An 18,832-nucleotide genomic window follows, 5' to 3' on the forward strand; every position below is an offset into this window, starting at 1 on the left:
CTACCGGCTTGTCCATATTGCACATACAATACCCCAATATTACACAGATGCAACATATTGCACTGTCCCTATTTAACATATTGCACTGCAGCTTTATGTTACGAATTGTTGAAAGGTTTAATCGACATCGGCAAGAATGAATGTTTGTAACGGTTCAATCTGCTCCGTGGGACTCTATATCTCCTGCCGGAAGGTAAAAGTTGGTACTCCTGATGTAAGATGTGAGTTGGGTCTGACACAGTTTTCTGTGCCTGTCTGATGACAGACTGCTCATAAAGCATCTGGAGGGGAGGGTGGTTTTTGACCCCCATAATCTTCATAGCAGTCTGCACCAGGCAAGAAATCTGTGACCTCAACTGCATGGTCAGGTTACCGTACCCAGCATCTAAAAAGGTCACTGTGCCCCCTCAAACAACTGGTGAGTGAAACATCCACATTTAGTCTTTATTAATTTAAATTATAGTTATGAAGAAATCAGTCAGACTGTTAGATTAATGTGTTGTTTAACTCCCTGTTTACTTTATCTTGGCACCCGTGTGTGCACATTTTGACCCTGGCACGAGCAAGACGCAGGGCGTGCCTGAGGAGTTATCTGTAGCCTACAGTACCTCCTCATTTCAAAACAGAAACCATAATAAGGTGGCAGCTGGCTGGAGAAGATCACTAGACAACAACCTACTTGCTCTTGGCCATATCGTATGTTATTTCCAGTAAATATCACAAATAAAACGTATGTTTTCTGATAGAAAAAAAAAAGGTACGACCGTAGGAAGATAACATATTAAGTACTACTAACCCATCTTTGAGGTGGTTATGTCTTCAGCTCCAGTCTGTAAGTGGCAGTATGTATACACCTCTCTGTCAATTTATTTCTTTCATGAAACATGATAATGTTAAAGATACACTTAATAAAGGCTATCTGAGGTGAAATAAAAATGCCCCCCCTGTCAAAGCTGATTGCCCGTCCGCCTCTAACACTCTGGCGCCGACCCTGACCGTACCATGCCGTGATGCCATATCTAATAATGCTTTCCAAGACAGCCCGGTAGAAAAGTGACATGATCTTCTGCTCCACTCCATAGAACCTGAGTCTGCGTATAAAGTTGAAGTTTGGAGCAGAGGTTTCCAACATGTACCTTCCAGCTGAGAGTGTTGTCGATGTGGACCCCTAAATACCTGTATGAACAGACCTGTGTGATAGATGTATTTAGATAGATAGAATGACAACCAATAGCAGTAAAACTGACAGAGGTAACGCTGGATACATTTCTTGGTCACCAGTAACCTCTAATCACAGTTAAAGTGGTTGTATTGCTAACTAGCCGTGATATCGGCACAACTAAAGGAGAAAATCATCATCAATTGCTTCTGCTGCTTTTGTTCTCTCTCCATTCAGTCCTGTTGCTAGTGAAACAGGTCGATAAGGTTGCTTTCACTCATAACCCGTTTGGTTACCTGAAAAGGTGGGTCTCGGTCGGCCTCCATGCGGACTCTGGTGCAGTTTGTTTATGTAATTTTAACATGATTTCAAAAGCTAAACTAATAAATCCACCTGCTGATTGTGAAATCTGTTCAGGAAGTGATCTTATTGATCTGTATTTAAGGCCATGTATAGAAGCACGCCAGCGAGGAGGTTTTCCCTGATTAACAGGTCAAAAGCAGTTAAACCCACCGATCGTAAGGTCGGCGGTTCGATCCCCGGCTGCTCCGGTCACATGTCGATGTGTCCATGAGCAAGACACTTAATCCTAAATTAGCCATCGGTGTGTGACCGAGTATTTAGATTAGATCCTAGTTGGCACCTTGCATGGCAGCCTCTGTCATCAGTGTGTGAATGTGTGTGTGAATGCTGACATGTATTGTAAAGCGCTTTGAGTGGTCTGAAGACTAGAAAAGTGCTATATAAATGCAAGTCCATTTACCATTAACCATTTACTTTACATAAAAAAAGTGTGACAGCGATCTCACAGTAATACACCCCATGCACGTGTCCGTGCGCTCCCCGACGTTTTCACTATGCATTCACACCAATCATCTGAAAGCGTGTAAAGGGGCTTTTGTACAGTCTTGTCTCTACTATTATTCATCATAACGTGGCTGATTTGCAGTCTAATAATACTAACTAGAAAATGCATTTCCTGCTGAAAATGCGTGGGAATGCTGACAGCTGAAAGGACCTGCAGGATCTCTGTTCTAGTCAGCTGCTCGTTAGCGGTGTTTTAGTTTTAGTCTTTTCAAGTTATATTGAGTGTAGGGAGCCTTCCTTTAGGCCTGTTTTCATTTGGTGTTCCCCTTCTCCCTTTGAATCGCTTGCGATTTTTGTGGTTATCCTTCAGGAGTAACTTTAAGATTCCCCTGGGGCCTCATGTATAAACGGTGCGCACGTACTAAAATGTTGCGTACGCTGTGTTTCACGCTGACGCCGGGATGTATAAAAGTCAACGTGACGTGAGAATGTGCGAACTGTGCCGTAAATTCTAGACCAGTCGTGAAAATGTGCGGGCCGTCCTCCAAACTCTGTCATCTGGCAGTGTCAAACTATAAAGTACTGAAACTCGCTAAATGCGTAAAAATATGTTTTCCACTCAACTTACTGAGCTTTATTTATGATGTGGGATCCAAAAAAACCCCACATATTTCTTAACTAGTTTGCGCATAATGTTTAACATCAGAGAGGCACAACAAAAACACATTTAAACTAATGTCCCAGAGATGACATGCCTTAACCACCGTGCCAATAACAAAATCGCGTGCTGCACAATGTGGCAGAACAACATGCTGTGTCTGTGCTCCAGAGGAGCTACAGATGGATGAACCGGACCCTGGCACACCTAACAATGAGCCAAAAGCAGCAGCTTTACAGCGCCGTTTAGATGCGACACATAGAATGTAAAGCAACGAGGTGAGTCGAGACAAACATTTATTTTTCAACAAGGTCTTTTAATATATAACTTATCCCACCAAGAACCTCATTCATTCTTTTTAATTCGTTGCATATATATTCTTCATTGTATTGACAATCTCTCTCTGTGACTCACAGCACAGCGTTAGTGAGGACACGGCCAGACCGCCGCCCCTCAGCAGTCGAGGCTCGGGCGCAGCTGACCGTGCGCCTTCGGGAGCGCACGGTCAGCTGCTGTGGAGACGCGTTGCATTTGTTACTGATTCCTGATGAAAGACCATCAAATAAAATATGTTTTCTAGCTTCCACCTCAGTAACAAACATTTCAATTTCACACTCTGTGAAATTCTTCTTTTTGTTCCTTTTCCAGCGTGATTTGCCGTTGTTATTTGGACAATAGGTGACAGCATGGAGCGTGTTTATAGTCATTTGCATAGTTATTAATGGGAGGAGACAAGGCGGACCAAGTGGCACGTGCAGCTGCGCTCAATTTCACGTTCATTGAGATGTATAAAGGAAAGGTGCGCAGGAACAGGCGTACGCACAGTTTTATACATGTGGAAATTTCTGTGCGTACGTACTTTTCCAATTTTGTTAGTACGCCATCTTCCAGTGTGAAAGCTGCGCAGTCTTTTATACATGAGGCCCCTGGTCCGCAATTGCGTCCCTCTCCCTGTCCCCCTGATGGTTAACTTAACGGAAAATGTCCTGGGGTCTCATTTATAACCGTTGCGTACGCACAAAACGGGGCCTGAAATGTGCGTACGCCACTTCCCACGCAAGGAGGAGGAGGCGAAAAATGCTGAAATGAGAAGGACCTGTGGAGTCCAGCTGCAGCGTCCCGTCTCACTTCCTGGACTTCCTGTCATCCCTTGGTCAGCCGGTGGAGGCGGGGCGACGACAGGGGGGCGGGGTCAACACCAACAGTTCTGGGGTCTCATTTATAACCGTTGCATACGCACAAAACGGGGCCTGAAATGTGCGTACGCCACTTCCCACGCAATAGTTGTGATCTATAAAAACAAACTTGACGGGAGTATGTGCGCACCGGTACGGAAACTTTGACCCGTGCGTACGCACATTATGGAGGCACCGAGGCAGGGGAAACTGGAGACGCAGATGAATTGAAGCCAGACTGTAGACATTAAATGTCATTATACGTATAATGATGCCTCTCACACATTTAACTTCACTTCATACTTATATCCACTTTATCATAAACATTTAAAACAGCAGTGTTCTTTGTGCTAGTGAGCCATAACTATTACATAAGCACCTTACAAATGTGAAAGATCAACACAAATCTCAAAGCAAATTCCGCTCAATATCTCATCAGCGCTGTCTCACCATCATGTCCCCCCCTCCACCTCCAGAGCGCAGAGGAGATCTGAGAGGAGAGGACCGGACTTCCGAGAGTCGCAGTCAGCTGTGGAGCAGCTGATGAAATCATCATCATCGGTTGTAGAAATCCAAGATTATATCAAATAGCATTAAAGAATGGCAGAACAGAGCGCCAATAGTTTTAATAATATCTACTAACAGTGTGCAGATATCACCAAGTACCATATTAGTTTTCATAAAGTTGTTGTGTAAAATCGCTGCAGTGAACATGACATGACTTATTAATTTATTTATGGTTTATTAGATAGGGACAGATACAGTATACATATAGACAAAATGAAAATGGCTATCCGATGCAACTATCAGACTGTCTCCAGTGCGCCACCGCGGTGCGCCATACACTCTGCCTCCTCCAGTCATCTCCAAACAGCACATCTTCACCAGTATGGAGAGTGTAAATTAACAAAGTGTGTAAATGAAGCCAGTGACAGCTCTCACACAATCGTTACACTCCATATCGGCATTATCATTATCAGGCCTAATCATAATGCAGGACAAGTTCGCCATAAAAACTTAAATAATAAATAAATAAATATAAATAGTGTACACCTGTCAAACTTCCTTTTTTCTAATGATATCCAGGTGGGGGATATTACTGATTGTCTTGATCATTTTAAGTGAATGGATCAGTCTGATTGCTGTAAAGATATAAACACAGCGGTGAGACTCGGAACATGCTGCATGGTGCTGGTGGATATACCGTCACTGTGAAGACTACGTGACGTGAATGAGAGAATCAGGAGGGAACGAGTGTTCAGAGACCTCTTCACCTACAAACACCTCCATCTCTGTGTCAGAAAAACTCTTTTTCTCTGTCTTCCTCTCGGGAGTTGCCGTGATTCACCATAAAGATCCACTGATCAACAGGCTCATTCACATGCAGAAACATTCATGAGGTGCTTTGCATCGACCATTTATGGTTGAATGTGGGCGTGTAGAGGGCGGGATATGAGGCGGATCCACGTGCGCACATTTCCAGGTGGACTGTGATTTATAAAGGGAACATTGCGTGCAGGTGTGCATACGCACAGTTTTATAAGTCTGATTTTTTTTTGCCGCACGCCATTTTTAGGCTTTTGTGCGCACGCACATTTTTAGTATGGATCCTACGCACAGTTTTATAAAAGAGACACCTGGTAATTTTCTTCCAGGACATTTTCTGTTTTTCTTCAGATGTTTTTTCTTACAGTGTGGTGGCTAATCAGCGCAAGACCTACGAAAAATATGAAAATGTTCTAAAATGTCCCGTGGTACCAGTCCATCTATCCCCTCATTCACAAACGTTCAGGGGAACCACCCTATGTTTTCCCTGACAATGCGACATTATTTTTCATACTGCCTGCCTGAATATACCTGTATTCTCCCTCCGTCTGAAACGCTCCGCAAAACCAAGCACACCAACAACGTGCGCCTTTTAATCACGTCCAAAACATTCAAATTTGTGGATCCCAAAGTGTAAACAATGTGCTGGAGTATGGCAATGAAATATTTAATTGGATTTCTTTTGGTCAAACTTTGCCTCCACCAACCCGCTTCCTCAGTTCTTGTATCATGCCGTAACCCGGCCAGCGTTTGCTGTTATACAATAGTATATACATGTTTTTAAAGTGCTATTGCATATCAAAAAAATAAATAAAATAAAAAATAAAACAAAATAATGAATCCTACTGGAGTTGGCACCTTGCCGTGGTGGATAAGCTTGTGTGTCTCTTTAACCCTGTATTTCAACAGGAGACTGATCTAAGTTTCCTTATAAGTTCAACCAAGTCAGCTTGGTCACAGGTTAGAGACCGGACAAATATCAGCTCCTTTGCTCAGATTTGAAGGCCATTGCAAAAATAAAACATTGTCATATGAACCTGAAGTGCGTACTCCAACTAAAAAGTTCTCATGTCATCTCTGTCAGTTTTACTGCTAGCAATACAACCCAAAGTTCTACCAAAGTTCAGCATCACTTTAACTGTGATTAGAGGTTACTGGTGACCAATAAAAGTATCCAGCGTTATCTCTGTCAGTTTTCCTGCTTTATTGGTTGTCATTCTACCATGAAGGCATGGGGGTGAAGTTTGACCCTGAAGTGACCATGCTCCTTTTATTTGGTTTTCACGTTTTTCTCAGGTTAAAAGCTTTTAAAAAGTACCCTTAAAAAATGAGGAGGTAAAAAAATAATTTTTGTGATCTTCTGACATCAGAGGCTTGTACTACGAAGCGAGTTCAACATACCCAGGGTATGTTCTTGTTATCTGGCTTCACTTACCCTAACACACGAGATCTCGCTAAACTGTACTACGAAGCTGGTTATCAACCCGTTAAGTCAACCCAGGGTTTCTCTGTCTGGATATGAGCGCGTTCACATGAACAGGGAGGTGTTTGCAGCATCTGACCAATCACAGACATGAACAAGACTACTGACGGACAGGCAGAGCGGCATATTTAACAAAGAGTAAACTATATTAGACAAATATGAAGAAGTTAAACACTTAATCCAGGCTAATAGTAACACAGTTGAAGCTGCCAAATGAAGGAAGAACAGCTGGAGAAATAAAAAACTCCCGATGTGTGAATGCGTAAATTAACAGATTTATTAATTTAACGGAACACTCAAAAGTCAGATATAGTCGTCTAAATATAAATAGTTTAGTAGATGATTGGATTACACCTACTTTAACCCTGCTTTTAAAATATGGCGTCTATGAGTATTTAAACATCCTTTCAGCTGCTTTCCCCTCTCTGACGGTGTGAAACGGACTCAATAGGAAGTAAAAAAAAGATATATAAAAACATAATTCAAAAAAAGCGGTAAACACCCACAACATAAAGTCCTGTATTTGTCAGTTTAAACTGTGTTGTTTTTAGTCTGGATTATGACTTAAACTTTTTCATATGTGTGTAATATTATCATACAATCACCGCACTGAGCTCTGATTGGTCAGTAGGAGGTGCTTTCATAGGAGTTGATCTCTTATCTGGAACATAACCTGCTCCGGAGCAGGTTAGCCGTTCAGCATAAGTTACCATGGAGATCTACCTCGTTAAGAAGTAAACCAGCTTCGTAGTACTGAAAACCCTGAAGGGTTAACCCTGAAGTTACCTCGATAACCGCAAATCCTGCTTTGTAGTACAGGCCTCAGATCTCATCAGCTTGAACGCACCTTGGAAATCATCAAGAGTCGTAAAATCAGTTTTCTGCAACGTTTTGGAAAACCTATTTTGCGGCCATTTTGGAAAATGGCAGGGGCCAAATTGGCAGCGCCCCGATATCTATATCTTTTCGTGACATATAAACCTACATCTGTGCCAAATTTGTTGCTTTTATCGCAAAATGCACAATTGTTACGAATATTTCAGCTTAGCTGAAACATGAGATTTAGATTTATTTTTCATTTCTTTTCTGTAAATCTTTTAATCTGGAAAGAACTTTGTACTTAAGTTTGACAAGTGTTATATAAATTATTATTATTATTATTACTACACTAGTTGCTTAGGTTACTTATCTCTACTTTCTTATGTAAAATGAAAAATTAAGCAGTAAAACAATGGCTTATGAGATTTCTTAAAAACAATCTCTGCAGCCTCAGGAGTGTGTGTAATGTGTCACTAGCCTGTCTGTAAACGGCTGCCCGTACAGCGGTCCGTTGCCCACACCGGGTTCCTGTCCCGGGTGAGGAAGAGTTTATGAGAAATGTGGAGCCATCACCAAAGCCTGAGGAGCCAAGAAATATTTTACAGCTGAAAACTGAAATGTTTTCAAATGTGGAGCAGGTTTGAACCGAGGCTCCGTTTGTAAATGACGAAACATACTGTGCGTTCCAAAACCCATTCTACCATACTACTTAGTATGACAGAAAAAAAGATTTCTTATGTCCCAATACATAGTATGTCAAATGCAGTGTGCCAAAAATACCAGGATGTCCTACTACCTCTGGTCACATTTTACAGTATGAAAGCCAGCATGCTTTTCTGGCTGTTCTGACCCACAATCCTCTGCACAGCAGATTTATTGTATTCATACTGCATGCAACAGTACGTACTTTGTAAGGGCAGCTGCAGTGTGCTAGAAGTAAAAAGAAAAGTATGTGATTTGGGACGTAGTCAGTCGTGCAGCTTCTCGTCCTGGAATGATTCATAGCTTGATAACTCCTCCCTCCTCTTCCTGCTCTCAAACACAGACTGCTACACTCGGTCCTCTTATTTCCTTGTTCCCTCCCCTTCAGATCTACAGTTTGAAGGTGGGTGTAACCAACATAACACATGATGATTACATCAGAGCTCAAACTAGTGTCGGTTCTCAGGAAGTGAAACTCAGACAGTCGTTGCTACTGAGAGGTGAAATGGCGCAGAAAGGAGTTCAGCTGGACCAGGAAGCAATCTCTTGTTCGATCTGTCTGGATCTACTGAAGGATCCGGTGACTACTTCCTGTGGACACAGCTACTGCATGAACTGTATTAAAAGCTTCTGGGATGGAGAGGATGAGAAGAAGATCTACAGCTGCCCTCAGTGTAGGCAGACCTTCACACCGAGGCCTGTCCTGCTGAAAAACACCATGTTAGCAGTTTTAGTGGAGGAACTGAAGAAGACTGGACTCCAAGCTGCTCCTGCTGATCACTGCTATGCTGGACCTGAAGATGTGGCCTGTGATGTCTGCACTGGGAGGAAACTGAAAGCCTTTAAGTCCTGTCTGGCGTGTCTGGCCTCTTACTGTGAGAAACACCTCCAGCCTCATTATGACTCAGCTCCGTTAAAGAAACACAAGCTGGTGGAGCCCTCCAAGAAGCTCCAGGAGAACATCTGCTCTCGTCACGACGAGGTGATGAAGATGTTCTGTCGTACTGATCAGCAGTGTATCTGTTATCTCTGCTCTGTGGATGAACATAAAGGCCACGACACCGTCTCAGCTGCAGCAGAAAGGACCGAGAGGCAGAGAGAGCTGGAGGTGAGTCGTCTCAACGTCCAGCAGAGGATCCAGGACAGAGAGAAAGATGTGAAGCTGCTCCAACAGGAGGTGGAGGCCGTCAATCGCTCCGCTGATAAAGCAGTGGAGGACAGTGAGAAGATCTTCACCGAGCTGATCCGTCTCATGGAGAAAAGAAGCTGTGATGTGAAGCAGCAGGTCAGATCCCAGCAGAAAACCCAAGTGAGTCGAGTCAAAGAGCTTCAGGAGAAGCTGGAGCAGGAGATCACTGAGCTGAAGAGGAGAGACGCTGAGATGAAGCTGCTGTCACACACAGAGGATCACAACCAGTTTCTTCTTAACTACCCCTCACTGTCACCACTCACTGAATCTACATCCAGCATCAATATCCGTCCTCTGAGCTACTTTGAGGACGTGACGGCGGCTGTGTCAGAAGTCAGAGATAAACTACAGGACGTTCTGAGAGAGAAATGGACAAACGTCTCACAGACAGTGACTGAAGTGGATGTTTTACTGTCACAACCAGAGCCCAAGACCAGAGCTGGATTCTTACAATATTCACGAGAAATCACACTGGATCCAAACACAGTAAACACATGGCTGTTATTATCTGAGGGGAACAGAAAAGCAACATTTATGAGACAACAACAGTCTTATTCTAGTCACCCAGACAGATTCACTGTATATGAACAGGTCCTGAGTAGAGAGAGTCTGACTGGACGTTGTTACTGGGAGGTGGAGAGGAGAGGGACAGGAGTTGATGTAGCAGTCACATACAAGAGTATCAGCAGAGCAGGGGGGGAATGGAATGAATGTTTGTTTGGATACAATGATAAATCTTGGGCGTTAGATTGTAACCAAAACAGTTATAGCTTTCGGTACAACGATGTCCAAACCCCCGTCTCAGGTCCTCCGTCCTCCAGAGTAGGAGTGTACCTGGATCACAGTGCAGGTATTCTGTCCTTCTACAGCGTCTCTGAAACCATGACTCTCCTCCACAGAGTCCAGACCACATTCACTGAGCCTCTCTATGCTGGACTTGGGCTTTATTACAGTTGTGATGACACTGCTGAGTTGTGTAAACTGAAATAGACAGAAGTCATTTAAGGGTTAAATTCAGTGTTTTAACTCTTAAACTTCTCTGGTGTCCATCATTGTTGCTGCAGAGCTGATTTGTGTCTGGACCGCAGAGGACCAGCCCTACAAACACTAAAGTGTGTCACTGCCTGACTGACTGAGTGATGAAGTTACAGGATTCATCAGCGACTGTTGCAGGTTCCTCATTGGTTGTTGCTCTTTCTAAATGAAAAGCTGGAGAACAGTTCAGTGTTTATGTTTTCTGGGGATTGTGTCAGCGGTTCATTGAATCATTACATCGTGCTGTTGTTGTGCATGTGCTATTGTTTATAGTAGTTTAAGTTACGTTACGTTGTGCTTCGTATTGTGTTACCACCGTGCATTCACACCAAGCAGGAAGCACATTAGCAAGCCACACGTCGCTACTGCGGTATGAACCCAAAATAAACACACTGTGCTGTGATTTAATATCAATAAACGGATCAAAATGATGCCGAAATAACGACAATATGATGTTGATTTGTAAAAAGACTGAATTCATGCTTTGTCGGGTCTGTCCGCAACACAGCAAGCAAACAACTTTTAAAATGCTTGTTTTCTGAACGGAGTCCGGATCGATCAGTGCCAGGCTATGCTAACATTGTAGCTGCTCCATCAACACTCCATCTAGGAATAAACACGCAGCAACAACATCAGTGATGACATCAACTTTGTAAGTATGTATATATTGTTACACACCACTTATATGATGAATGCTTTTGATACACATGCTTTAATAAAAAGCTGAAATACTTTTAACCTGCAGACTGTATGTCATGATGATACATTTACACCTTGTATAAAATGTATAATATACTGACTAGTACATGTCACCATTTACTATTACTGAATGCAATTTGCTTCATTATAAGTTGTCTTTCAATCAAACATTAAGATATAAGTGGAAAAAAGCTGTTCATAAAACATTATAGACATGACCACTGATTATTTGTGTAACAATTTAGCCACAAATTCACATCCTGACCAGATACGGTCCAGACAGATACTCGCTTTAGACTGAGTCTTGTTCTTTTCATGTCTTCACTGCACAGAGATCAGCTGTCAATCAAACATTATGGGCTCTACTTTGTAAACTTCTCTGTGCTCTAAATGTTTGATGAATATATGTATATATATGTGTGTGTGTGTGTGTGTGTGTGTGTGTGTGTGTGTGTGTGTGTGTGTGCGTGCGTGCGCGTGCCTGGCAAAGCTGTATATAAAGTTGTTTCTGACACTCGCGTCTGTTTGACGTTGGTGTCGGCAGAGATGTTGGTTTTTGATTCAGTTTAACGCTCTTTGACTAAAGACAACAACATAGAAAGAGTCAAGTCTATGTAGTGTTCTCCTTTTCCAGTTTGTTCAGAGCTCCAAAGCCTCAAACACATATCTGTTGGGGTGAAAGAGCTTCTTTGTTTCATTATCTGAGCAAAGAAAAAAGCCCATGTTTAAAATGCTGTTAGATAACTGGAAGTTTGGGGAATTTCTTCCTACTACTTTTTATTTTTAACAAATCTACAATAATAGAGAGAATCCTGTAGTTCAGGCTTTTTTTCTCCATAAAACACCAGACTTTGAGAAAACTTAATAACACTTTTATACCATGATGACTACTGTGGGTTGTCAGGCTGATGACGACTTAACATGGTGGACACATTTGAGCTTCAGATGTCCTACAGAACCTCTGTCTTTCCTTGAATCTAAACTTGTTAATACAATATATTGTATTACCCCAAGTGATGCTGTACAGGTCTTGACCAGGGAGGTTTTATAGAGGAAACTTGATATTGAAAAAAAGAACTCACATCTGTGTCTTTTAATTATTAGGGTGTCTTGGTAGTGTGTAGGTCTTGGTAGTGTGTAGGTCTTGGTTGACCCTCACCTTTTAATATCTTAGGTTTATGGCATTTCACATTCTTCCTGTTTTTGATCGTGGAATGAATGAAAGGTCACTATCCATCCTCTCTCTCTCTCTCTCTCTCTCAGCACATTTTAAAAACAACCGCAGTGTAGAAAATGTACATGATGACAATGAATACAAAGCAAGCAACAATAAGAACAGAGTAAAATCAATAAACACTAGAATGGCCCTTGGAGAGCGCAGACCTCCGCCAAGGTGCCTGACTTTAAAAACAGATAACAGCTCACAGCTGGCGGTACTGTGAGGTGGTCGGCTTGTTATTAACACGGTGTGTTTCCGTGTAACGTATCGGCGGATGCCTCTCTCATTCAGCAGCCTTGTTATGTCTGTATAACGTTACACTACGTCGTCTCTCATCCCGTCATCTACCGCTTTTTTTTCTCTTTCTCACCGCGGACGGACAGCAGCTCCCGTCGCACCTCGATGTCTCGCCAGACATCCACACACGTATCTCTCTGCTCTCAGAAGGAAGAAGGCGGGGTCATGCGTCATCAACGTGTCATCAGCTACTCTGCGCATGTGTTGTACCCTGTGGTCTTAATGCTCAGGCTAATTGGAATTCTTATAAGAAAATCCTGAATCTGGATCATGATCCGGATCGCCACCAAAATCTAATGGATTGTTCATTGTGCTACACTCCACCCCTCCAAAACAATTCATTCAAATCCATCACAAACTTTTGGAGTAATCCTGATAACAGACAAACCAACGCTGATGAAAACATAACCTCGGGCCTTAAAGGAGGTAATAATGTGCACATAATAGCAGTAAAGGAGTTGCAGCACAACAGAAAATTAACTTAATGAAACGCCAGCAAAAAGAGGTTCAGCAGCGACTTCAACTATTCTGTTTGTCTGAGCTGTTGATATGAAAAGGTAAGCTGTTCCAGAGGTTAGCAGCGAGGACTAAATTTAGATATGATTTTACTTGCATCTTGCACATCAGAATCTGATTCTAGTTAGCTCTAATGTGCTAAAATGCTAACTCATATCCAGGCTTTAGGACTCATTCCTGTAGCACTCTATAGCTAGTGAGCTAGGCGACATGCATTCCCAAGACCCCCAACAGATCACGTCAAAGTTGCAACTAATTGTCATTGGTGATCTTTCCCCCGTCGCCACACCCCTTAATCACTGAGACTGAGAACGGTTGACACCTTGATCACTCCCCTAGTCTAGCAGCCCCTTAAAGGGAGCAGCTGGTGGCCAAGCGGAGGCTCGGCTCACTCTGTTCTGTCCTGTTACTGCTGTTGAGGGAGATGAACATCAGACTAAGGTGCCGTTTGCAGTCTTAGCTCCCCCCCGCGATGCTCGTGCAGCTTTATATGAAGAGCGTAGGATACGGTGTGTGTGCGTTGGCGTGCTGGAGGATCACACGTGAGCCAATTGTTTGGTCACCGTAACTTGCGGCTCGAGGAACGAGGAAACTGGTGCTTCCTGTGTGACGTGGTTGGCTGTACGTGGCGGAGGAGGAGCTCTGTTGCCACTGCTGTTTTTGTCCCTTAGTTAGTTATTTTATTTTTCCTATTTCTGGTTATTAAGTTATTTTTGGTTGTATTGGGCTTTTGAATGTTGATTTATTTTTAATAATCTGTTTACCCGTTTACCTCTAACTTCTACATTTGTGTTTAGTGTGTTTTGCTTTTGTTAATTTGCTTCTTTCTTTTTGTTTAAAGTGGTGGCCCAACACCAACATAGGTTTCTTGCTGTAATAGGGGAGGGGCATTTATCTAGTTTATCTGTAAACCAGCTGTTGTGGAGGTAATCGGGAAGTGAACATTCCTAGCTCTCTGCCAGTTAACAGGACGGTTGGGTTGCTATATCCTTGCAGGTGGTTGGTCAGTGGGTGGAGGGATTCTTCTTGTGTTGGGGTTCTTATTGCATGTGGCTTGCTGTGTCCTCCTAACCCCTGTGTGCTCTTTACCTTGCAGTGTGAGTGGAAGTAACTGTGTGTTTTTCCAACTACTGGTGGTGGTGAACTGTTCTGCATTTCCTCTCCCCTCACTCCATTCCTCCTGTGGGTTTCCCTGGCACCCTTCCTCCTGTACTGGTAAGGTTAGTGGTGTTGTGACATTTTTAAAAACATTTGAACTCTATTTTTGTAATAAAGGACATTATTTTTCTAGCCTGGCGTCTCTTGCAGCTTTTATCATTGCAGCAACTAATCACCATTTTTGAATTTAAATAAAAGTTATTTGATTTTGAAACTTGAAACTCACGTCTCTGCCCCGTCTCTTTATCAAGGAACTTGTGTAATTTGGTTGGGTTATGCTCTGGGTGAAATTCCCAGAGTGGCGTTGTCGGGTTGTAATAGCCTGGGTTTCTGCTAAGTGCCCGGGTTACATAATAATTATGCATTTTGTAATGGAGTTATTAAAACAGATTGCCCCGTCCTGGCCGAACAGTCACCGTCGGTGCAGAGAAGGCGTCATGGTCTCAGTGGTCACGCTGTCCTGCAGCTGAGTAGAGCCTCACTTCTGGATATTTTGCGCATGCTTACTTTGAGGAATTGATGTAAGCACAAATTCTCAATTCATATTTGAGTTGTGACATACATCTTTCAAAATGATTTCCTTAAATTTGAATAACATAGTTTAAGATAAAATGTGCATGTTAGAGCCATTTGTTCAGTAGAAATATCTGTGGTTAATTTACATTTTGTTTTATTTGCTTGAGATAAATAACTCTGTAGTTTCACTGCAGTGTGCTCAATAAGGACCAATTGTGACTGCAGCCAGTCCTGTATTCTTATTGGGCGAAAGCTAAATTGTGCTGCATGTGCTCTTTAAGCGATTCAGTTGAAGCCATGGAGCCTGGAGAGCACACTAGTCTTTGACCGTGCTTAATATACCGTGCTTAATATTACTGTTCTTGCTTTTTTACTGCTTATGTTTTTGATATTTTGTTACCATTTTTGTATTTGAAGACTGAAGAAAGATTTTCAGTAAACGGTTGAAATGAAGAACATGGACTACGGAGTTTTATTGAAACACGCGTCAACTACATGCTTGGACTCTATAGCTTAAGTGGGCATCTAAAGAAATAGACGGAGCCACACTTACATTAGTCAAAGACTATGCTCGTTAAGGAAACGAAGCATATGGATGGACCCCTTGTAAAGAGACGTGGATTATGGACATAATTCTTCACGTAACAAGGATATAAGAGCCACGTTGATTTTCATCGCTGTGCACTAAAGGAAAGTGAGTACATGAAGATCTCAGTCTACAATGTCCTTACATTCTGGAGCCATGTTCAATTAAGCCTCAAGTCATTTTGCAACTAAGCTGCAGTGGTCATTCTTTGAAGTGCACATGTTAAAACTCTTGAAAACGTCTGTGGACATATTGTGGAAGAGTGAGAAGCTGTCGTTTTGAAGAACACAAGACAGTTTGTGTGCATTAAACCTTGGCAAGAGTGACGCCGTAGATAATGGAAGTTGCAGAAAACGGCCAGAAGAGGGAGTCAAAGCCCACGGCAAAGGCTGTGGAAGAAAAACTGAACAGGCTTAAGAATGAAAGAAAAGGCAAGCTGGCTCATCTCACTCGTAAAAGAAGGGAGATTGAAAATCTCAAGAAAGATAAAGTTAATAATGAAATAATTAAAGATGAAGCATTATTTATCTTTTGGAAGTTCTTTAGATAATTTAAAGAGCTTAATGCAGAAATATGAACTCTTCTAGAAGACGAAGATAAAGAAGAGGAGCAGTGTAACTGGTACATGCCCAAATGTGTGGACTTTGAGAACTTTGTTCAGGAAACAGAGGACTGGATTGAAAAGATTAAGAGACATCCTGAAGAAGAGAATGATGATGGCAATAAATATGAGGATGATGATGACATAAAGCCAAGTGATAGCATCTCAGAGGTCATCAGTCGCACATCCAAGAGAAGCTCCGTGCTTAGCCATGCATCACAAGCAACCAGTGCAAGTTCTGCTCGTTTGAAGCTGCAGGCAGAGCGGGAAGAGCTGTTAGCACGTGCTGCCTTTCTTAAGAAACGTCAAGACATTGAGATGGAAGAAACACGCTTAAAGGCGTGCAAAGAGCAAGTGGAGCTAGATGCCAAGATTGCTGCATCAGACGCCAAAATAAAGGTGTATGCAGATTATGAAGATGGTCAAGATGGCATGAATGAATATTACGAGTCAAAAAGCAAATACAAAGTGGGTTTAAAGGACATGTATGTTAAAGATGAAGATGGAGAGACACAAGTGAGTTTCCCAGCACCTGTAGGCCCAAAGCACCCAGCTCAGACTGCTAATGATCATCACAGAGCTTCGCCTCTTAAAGCAGCCAGGTCAGCAGTACCTCCCCCTCAGAGAGCAGCTAGTTCAACAGTACCTCCAGACCCTTCACAGCAAGCAGGTTCCTCTGATGGCATCTCCAAAATAATGCAGCGCCAGAATGAGATAACAGAAATGCTAGTCAAGCAGCAAAACATGTCACAACTCCCACAGAGAGATGTTCCAACTTTCTCAGGAGATCCACTCAGCTACCGTTCGTTTATAAGGGCATTCGAACAGACTATTGAGAACAAGACTGCTAGTGCACAAGATAGGTTGTTCTACCTGCAGCAGTTCACAAGTGGAGAACCTCTTAACCTTGTTCGTGGTTGTGAACACATGTGGCCAGATGAAGGTTACAGAGAAGCTAGGAGGCTCCTTCAACAACAGCATGGAGATGAACTGCGAATTGCCACGGCCTTGATGAATAAAGCTCTTGAATGGCCTCAGATAAAATCAGAAGACAGGAAAGCATTAAATGCATATGCTTTGTCCCTCATAGGATGTCGAAACACTATGAGTGATGTGGATTACATGGATGAGATGGACAACCCTAGCAATATGAAGACTGTCATCTCAAAACTCCCCTTCAAACTAAAAGAACGGTGGAGAAATCGAGCATATGAAATCCAAACAAAAACAGGAAGACGAGCCAGGTTTTCCGACCTGGTGGATTTCATCAACTGGCAAGCAAAGGTCAGCAACGACCCACTTTTTGGAGATATTTTGGATGTCAGCGTAGAAGGAAAGGGGAAGCCTAAGATAAACATTAAGACGAGTAACCCCAAGAGCATCAGTTTTGCTACAAGTGTCTCTCCGGCTGGAAGACACAGTGGTGCTCAACAACCACAAGAGAAGAAGTATGGTTCAGCCAAACTATCTGATGTTTTCCAAAAACCCTGCATGTACTGTCATAAAAGCCACACCTTGGAGTTTTGTGAGAAGATAAAAGAACAGACTCCCAAAGACAGAATCAAATTCTTAACATCACAAGGACTCTGTTTTGGATGCCTCACACCAGGTCACATGAGTAAATATTGTCGTAAGAGAATGCAATGCCAGGAGTGTTCAGGAAAACACCCAAGCATTTTGCATGTTGTGAAGGAATTCCCAGTTCTGTCCGAAAAGGATGAAAATAGGAATACAGAAACTACTAACGCGGTCACAAGCGCCTTCGTAGGAACAGAACATGAAAGCAGCAGAGACACTGGGGCAGGTAATGGAGAAAATATCCTTTCCATAGTACCAGTGAAAATAAAGTCCAAAAGAAGTGACAAGGTGATCCAGGTCTATGCGTTTTTAGACCAAGGAAGCACAGCAACCTTCTGTACCGATGAGGTCAGGCAACGGCTTAACCTCCGAGGAAGGAAAGTGGAACTCTTACTCACTACTATGGCATCAGAAAAGAAGGTGAGCACTCACGTTCTGTCAGATCTGGAAGTATGCAGCCTGGAAGGGAAGAATTACATAGACCTTCCGCAGGCGTTCACTCAACCAAGTATACCAGTGAAAAAAGACAACATTCCTCTTCAGAAAGATGTGGATCGATGGCCTTATCTGCATGAAGTTCGCATCTCGCATATCGAAGCAGAAGTCGGCTTGCTTATTGGTATTGATGCCTTTAAAGCCATGGAGCCCCAGCAGATAATAAACAGCAGATGTGATGGGCCGTATGCAGTGAAGACTCCTCTTGGATGGGTCATCAACGGTCCACTCAGAGGCACCACTACAGCCAACCTAGAAATGGTGAGTCACTCAGTCAATCGCATTTCAGTATCCAATGTGGAAAACCTGTTGACTCAGCTGTACAATGCAGACTTCCCAGAGAGAGGATACGATGATAAGACTGAGATGTCACAGGAGGACCGTCAGTTCCTTGACTCAGTGAAAGGATCAACACAGCTAGTTGATGGTCACTACTGCATCGGACTACCACTGAAAGACGAAGACTTAAAAATGCCTGATAACAGATCTTTAGCCGAGCAGCGCCTTACAAGCCTCATAATGGGAAAAATCGTCAAGATAATGCCAGACTCGAAAGGAACCGTCCGCAGTGTCTGTGTTCAGACGAAGACAAGCACATTGGAGAGACCCATAACTAAGATATGCCTCTTGGAGGAGGCATTGTGAAGATCAAAAGAGACTGAATAAGTTAAAGACATTTATCTGTTTAGGTTAAAGCAAATATGTATCTTTAAAACCTGAAAAAAGGATTTATAGTTTGTTGTATAAGTATTAGTATTAGTATTGTATAAGTGGACAATGTCTCTAAGCATTTATGTTTGATAATTGATATGCT

The 18,832-nt window shown here is 42.6% G+C and overlaps 2 protein-coding genes across 3 annotated transcripts in view; one reads left to right on the forward strand and one right to left on the reverse strand.

Moving 5' to 3' along the window:
• The window catches only part of LOC119486943 (ral GTPase-activating protein subunit beta-like), a 592,951-nt gene that overhangs the window by 141,313 nt on the left and 432,806 nt on the right, over nt 1-18,832 (reverse strand). The window lies entirely within an intron of this gene.
• Nucleotides 8,569-10,308, forward strand: LOC119487047 (tripartite motif-containing protein 16-like). Its single transcript, XM_037767705.1, has one exon. It carries the CDS (start codon nt 8,635-8,637, stop codon nt 10,306-10,308), a length of 1,674 nt encoding a protein of 557 aa, XP_037623633.1. The 5' UTR covers nt 8,569-8,634.

The sequence above is a fragment of the Sebastes umbrosus genome, chromosome 1, assembly GCF_015220745.1.
Source record: "Sebastes umbrosus isolate fSebUmb1 chromosome 1, fSebUmb1.pri, whole genome shotgun sequence".
Taxonomy (NCBI): domain Eukaryota; kingdom Metazoa; phylum Chordata; class Actinopteri; order Perciformes; family Sebastidae; genus Sebastes; species Sebastes umbrosus.

Bases quoted from the DNA above. Each gene is read 5' to 3' on its own strand.
- LOC119487047 (XM_037767705.1), top strand. From the start codon at position 8,635: ATGGCGCAGAAAGGAGTTCAGCTGGACCAGGAAGCAATCTCTTGTTCG.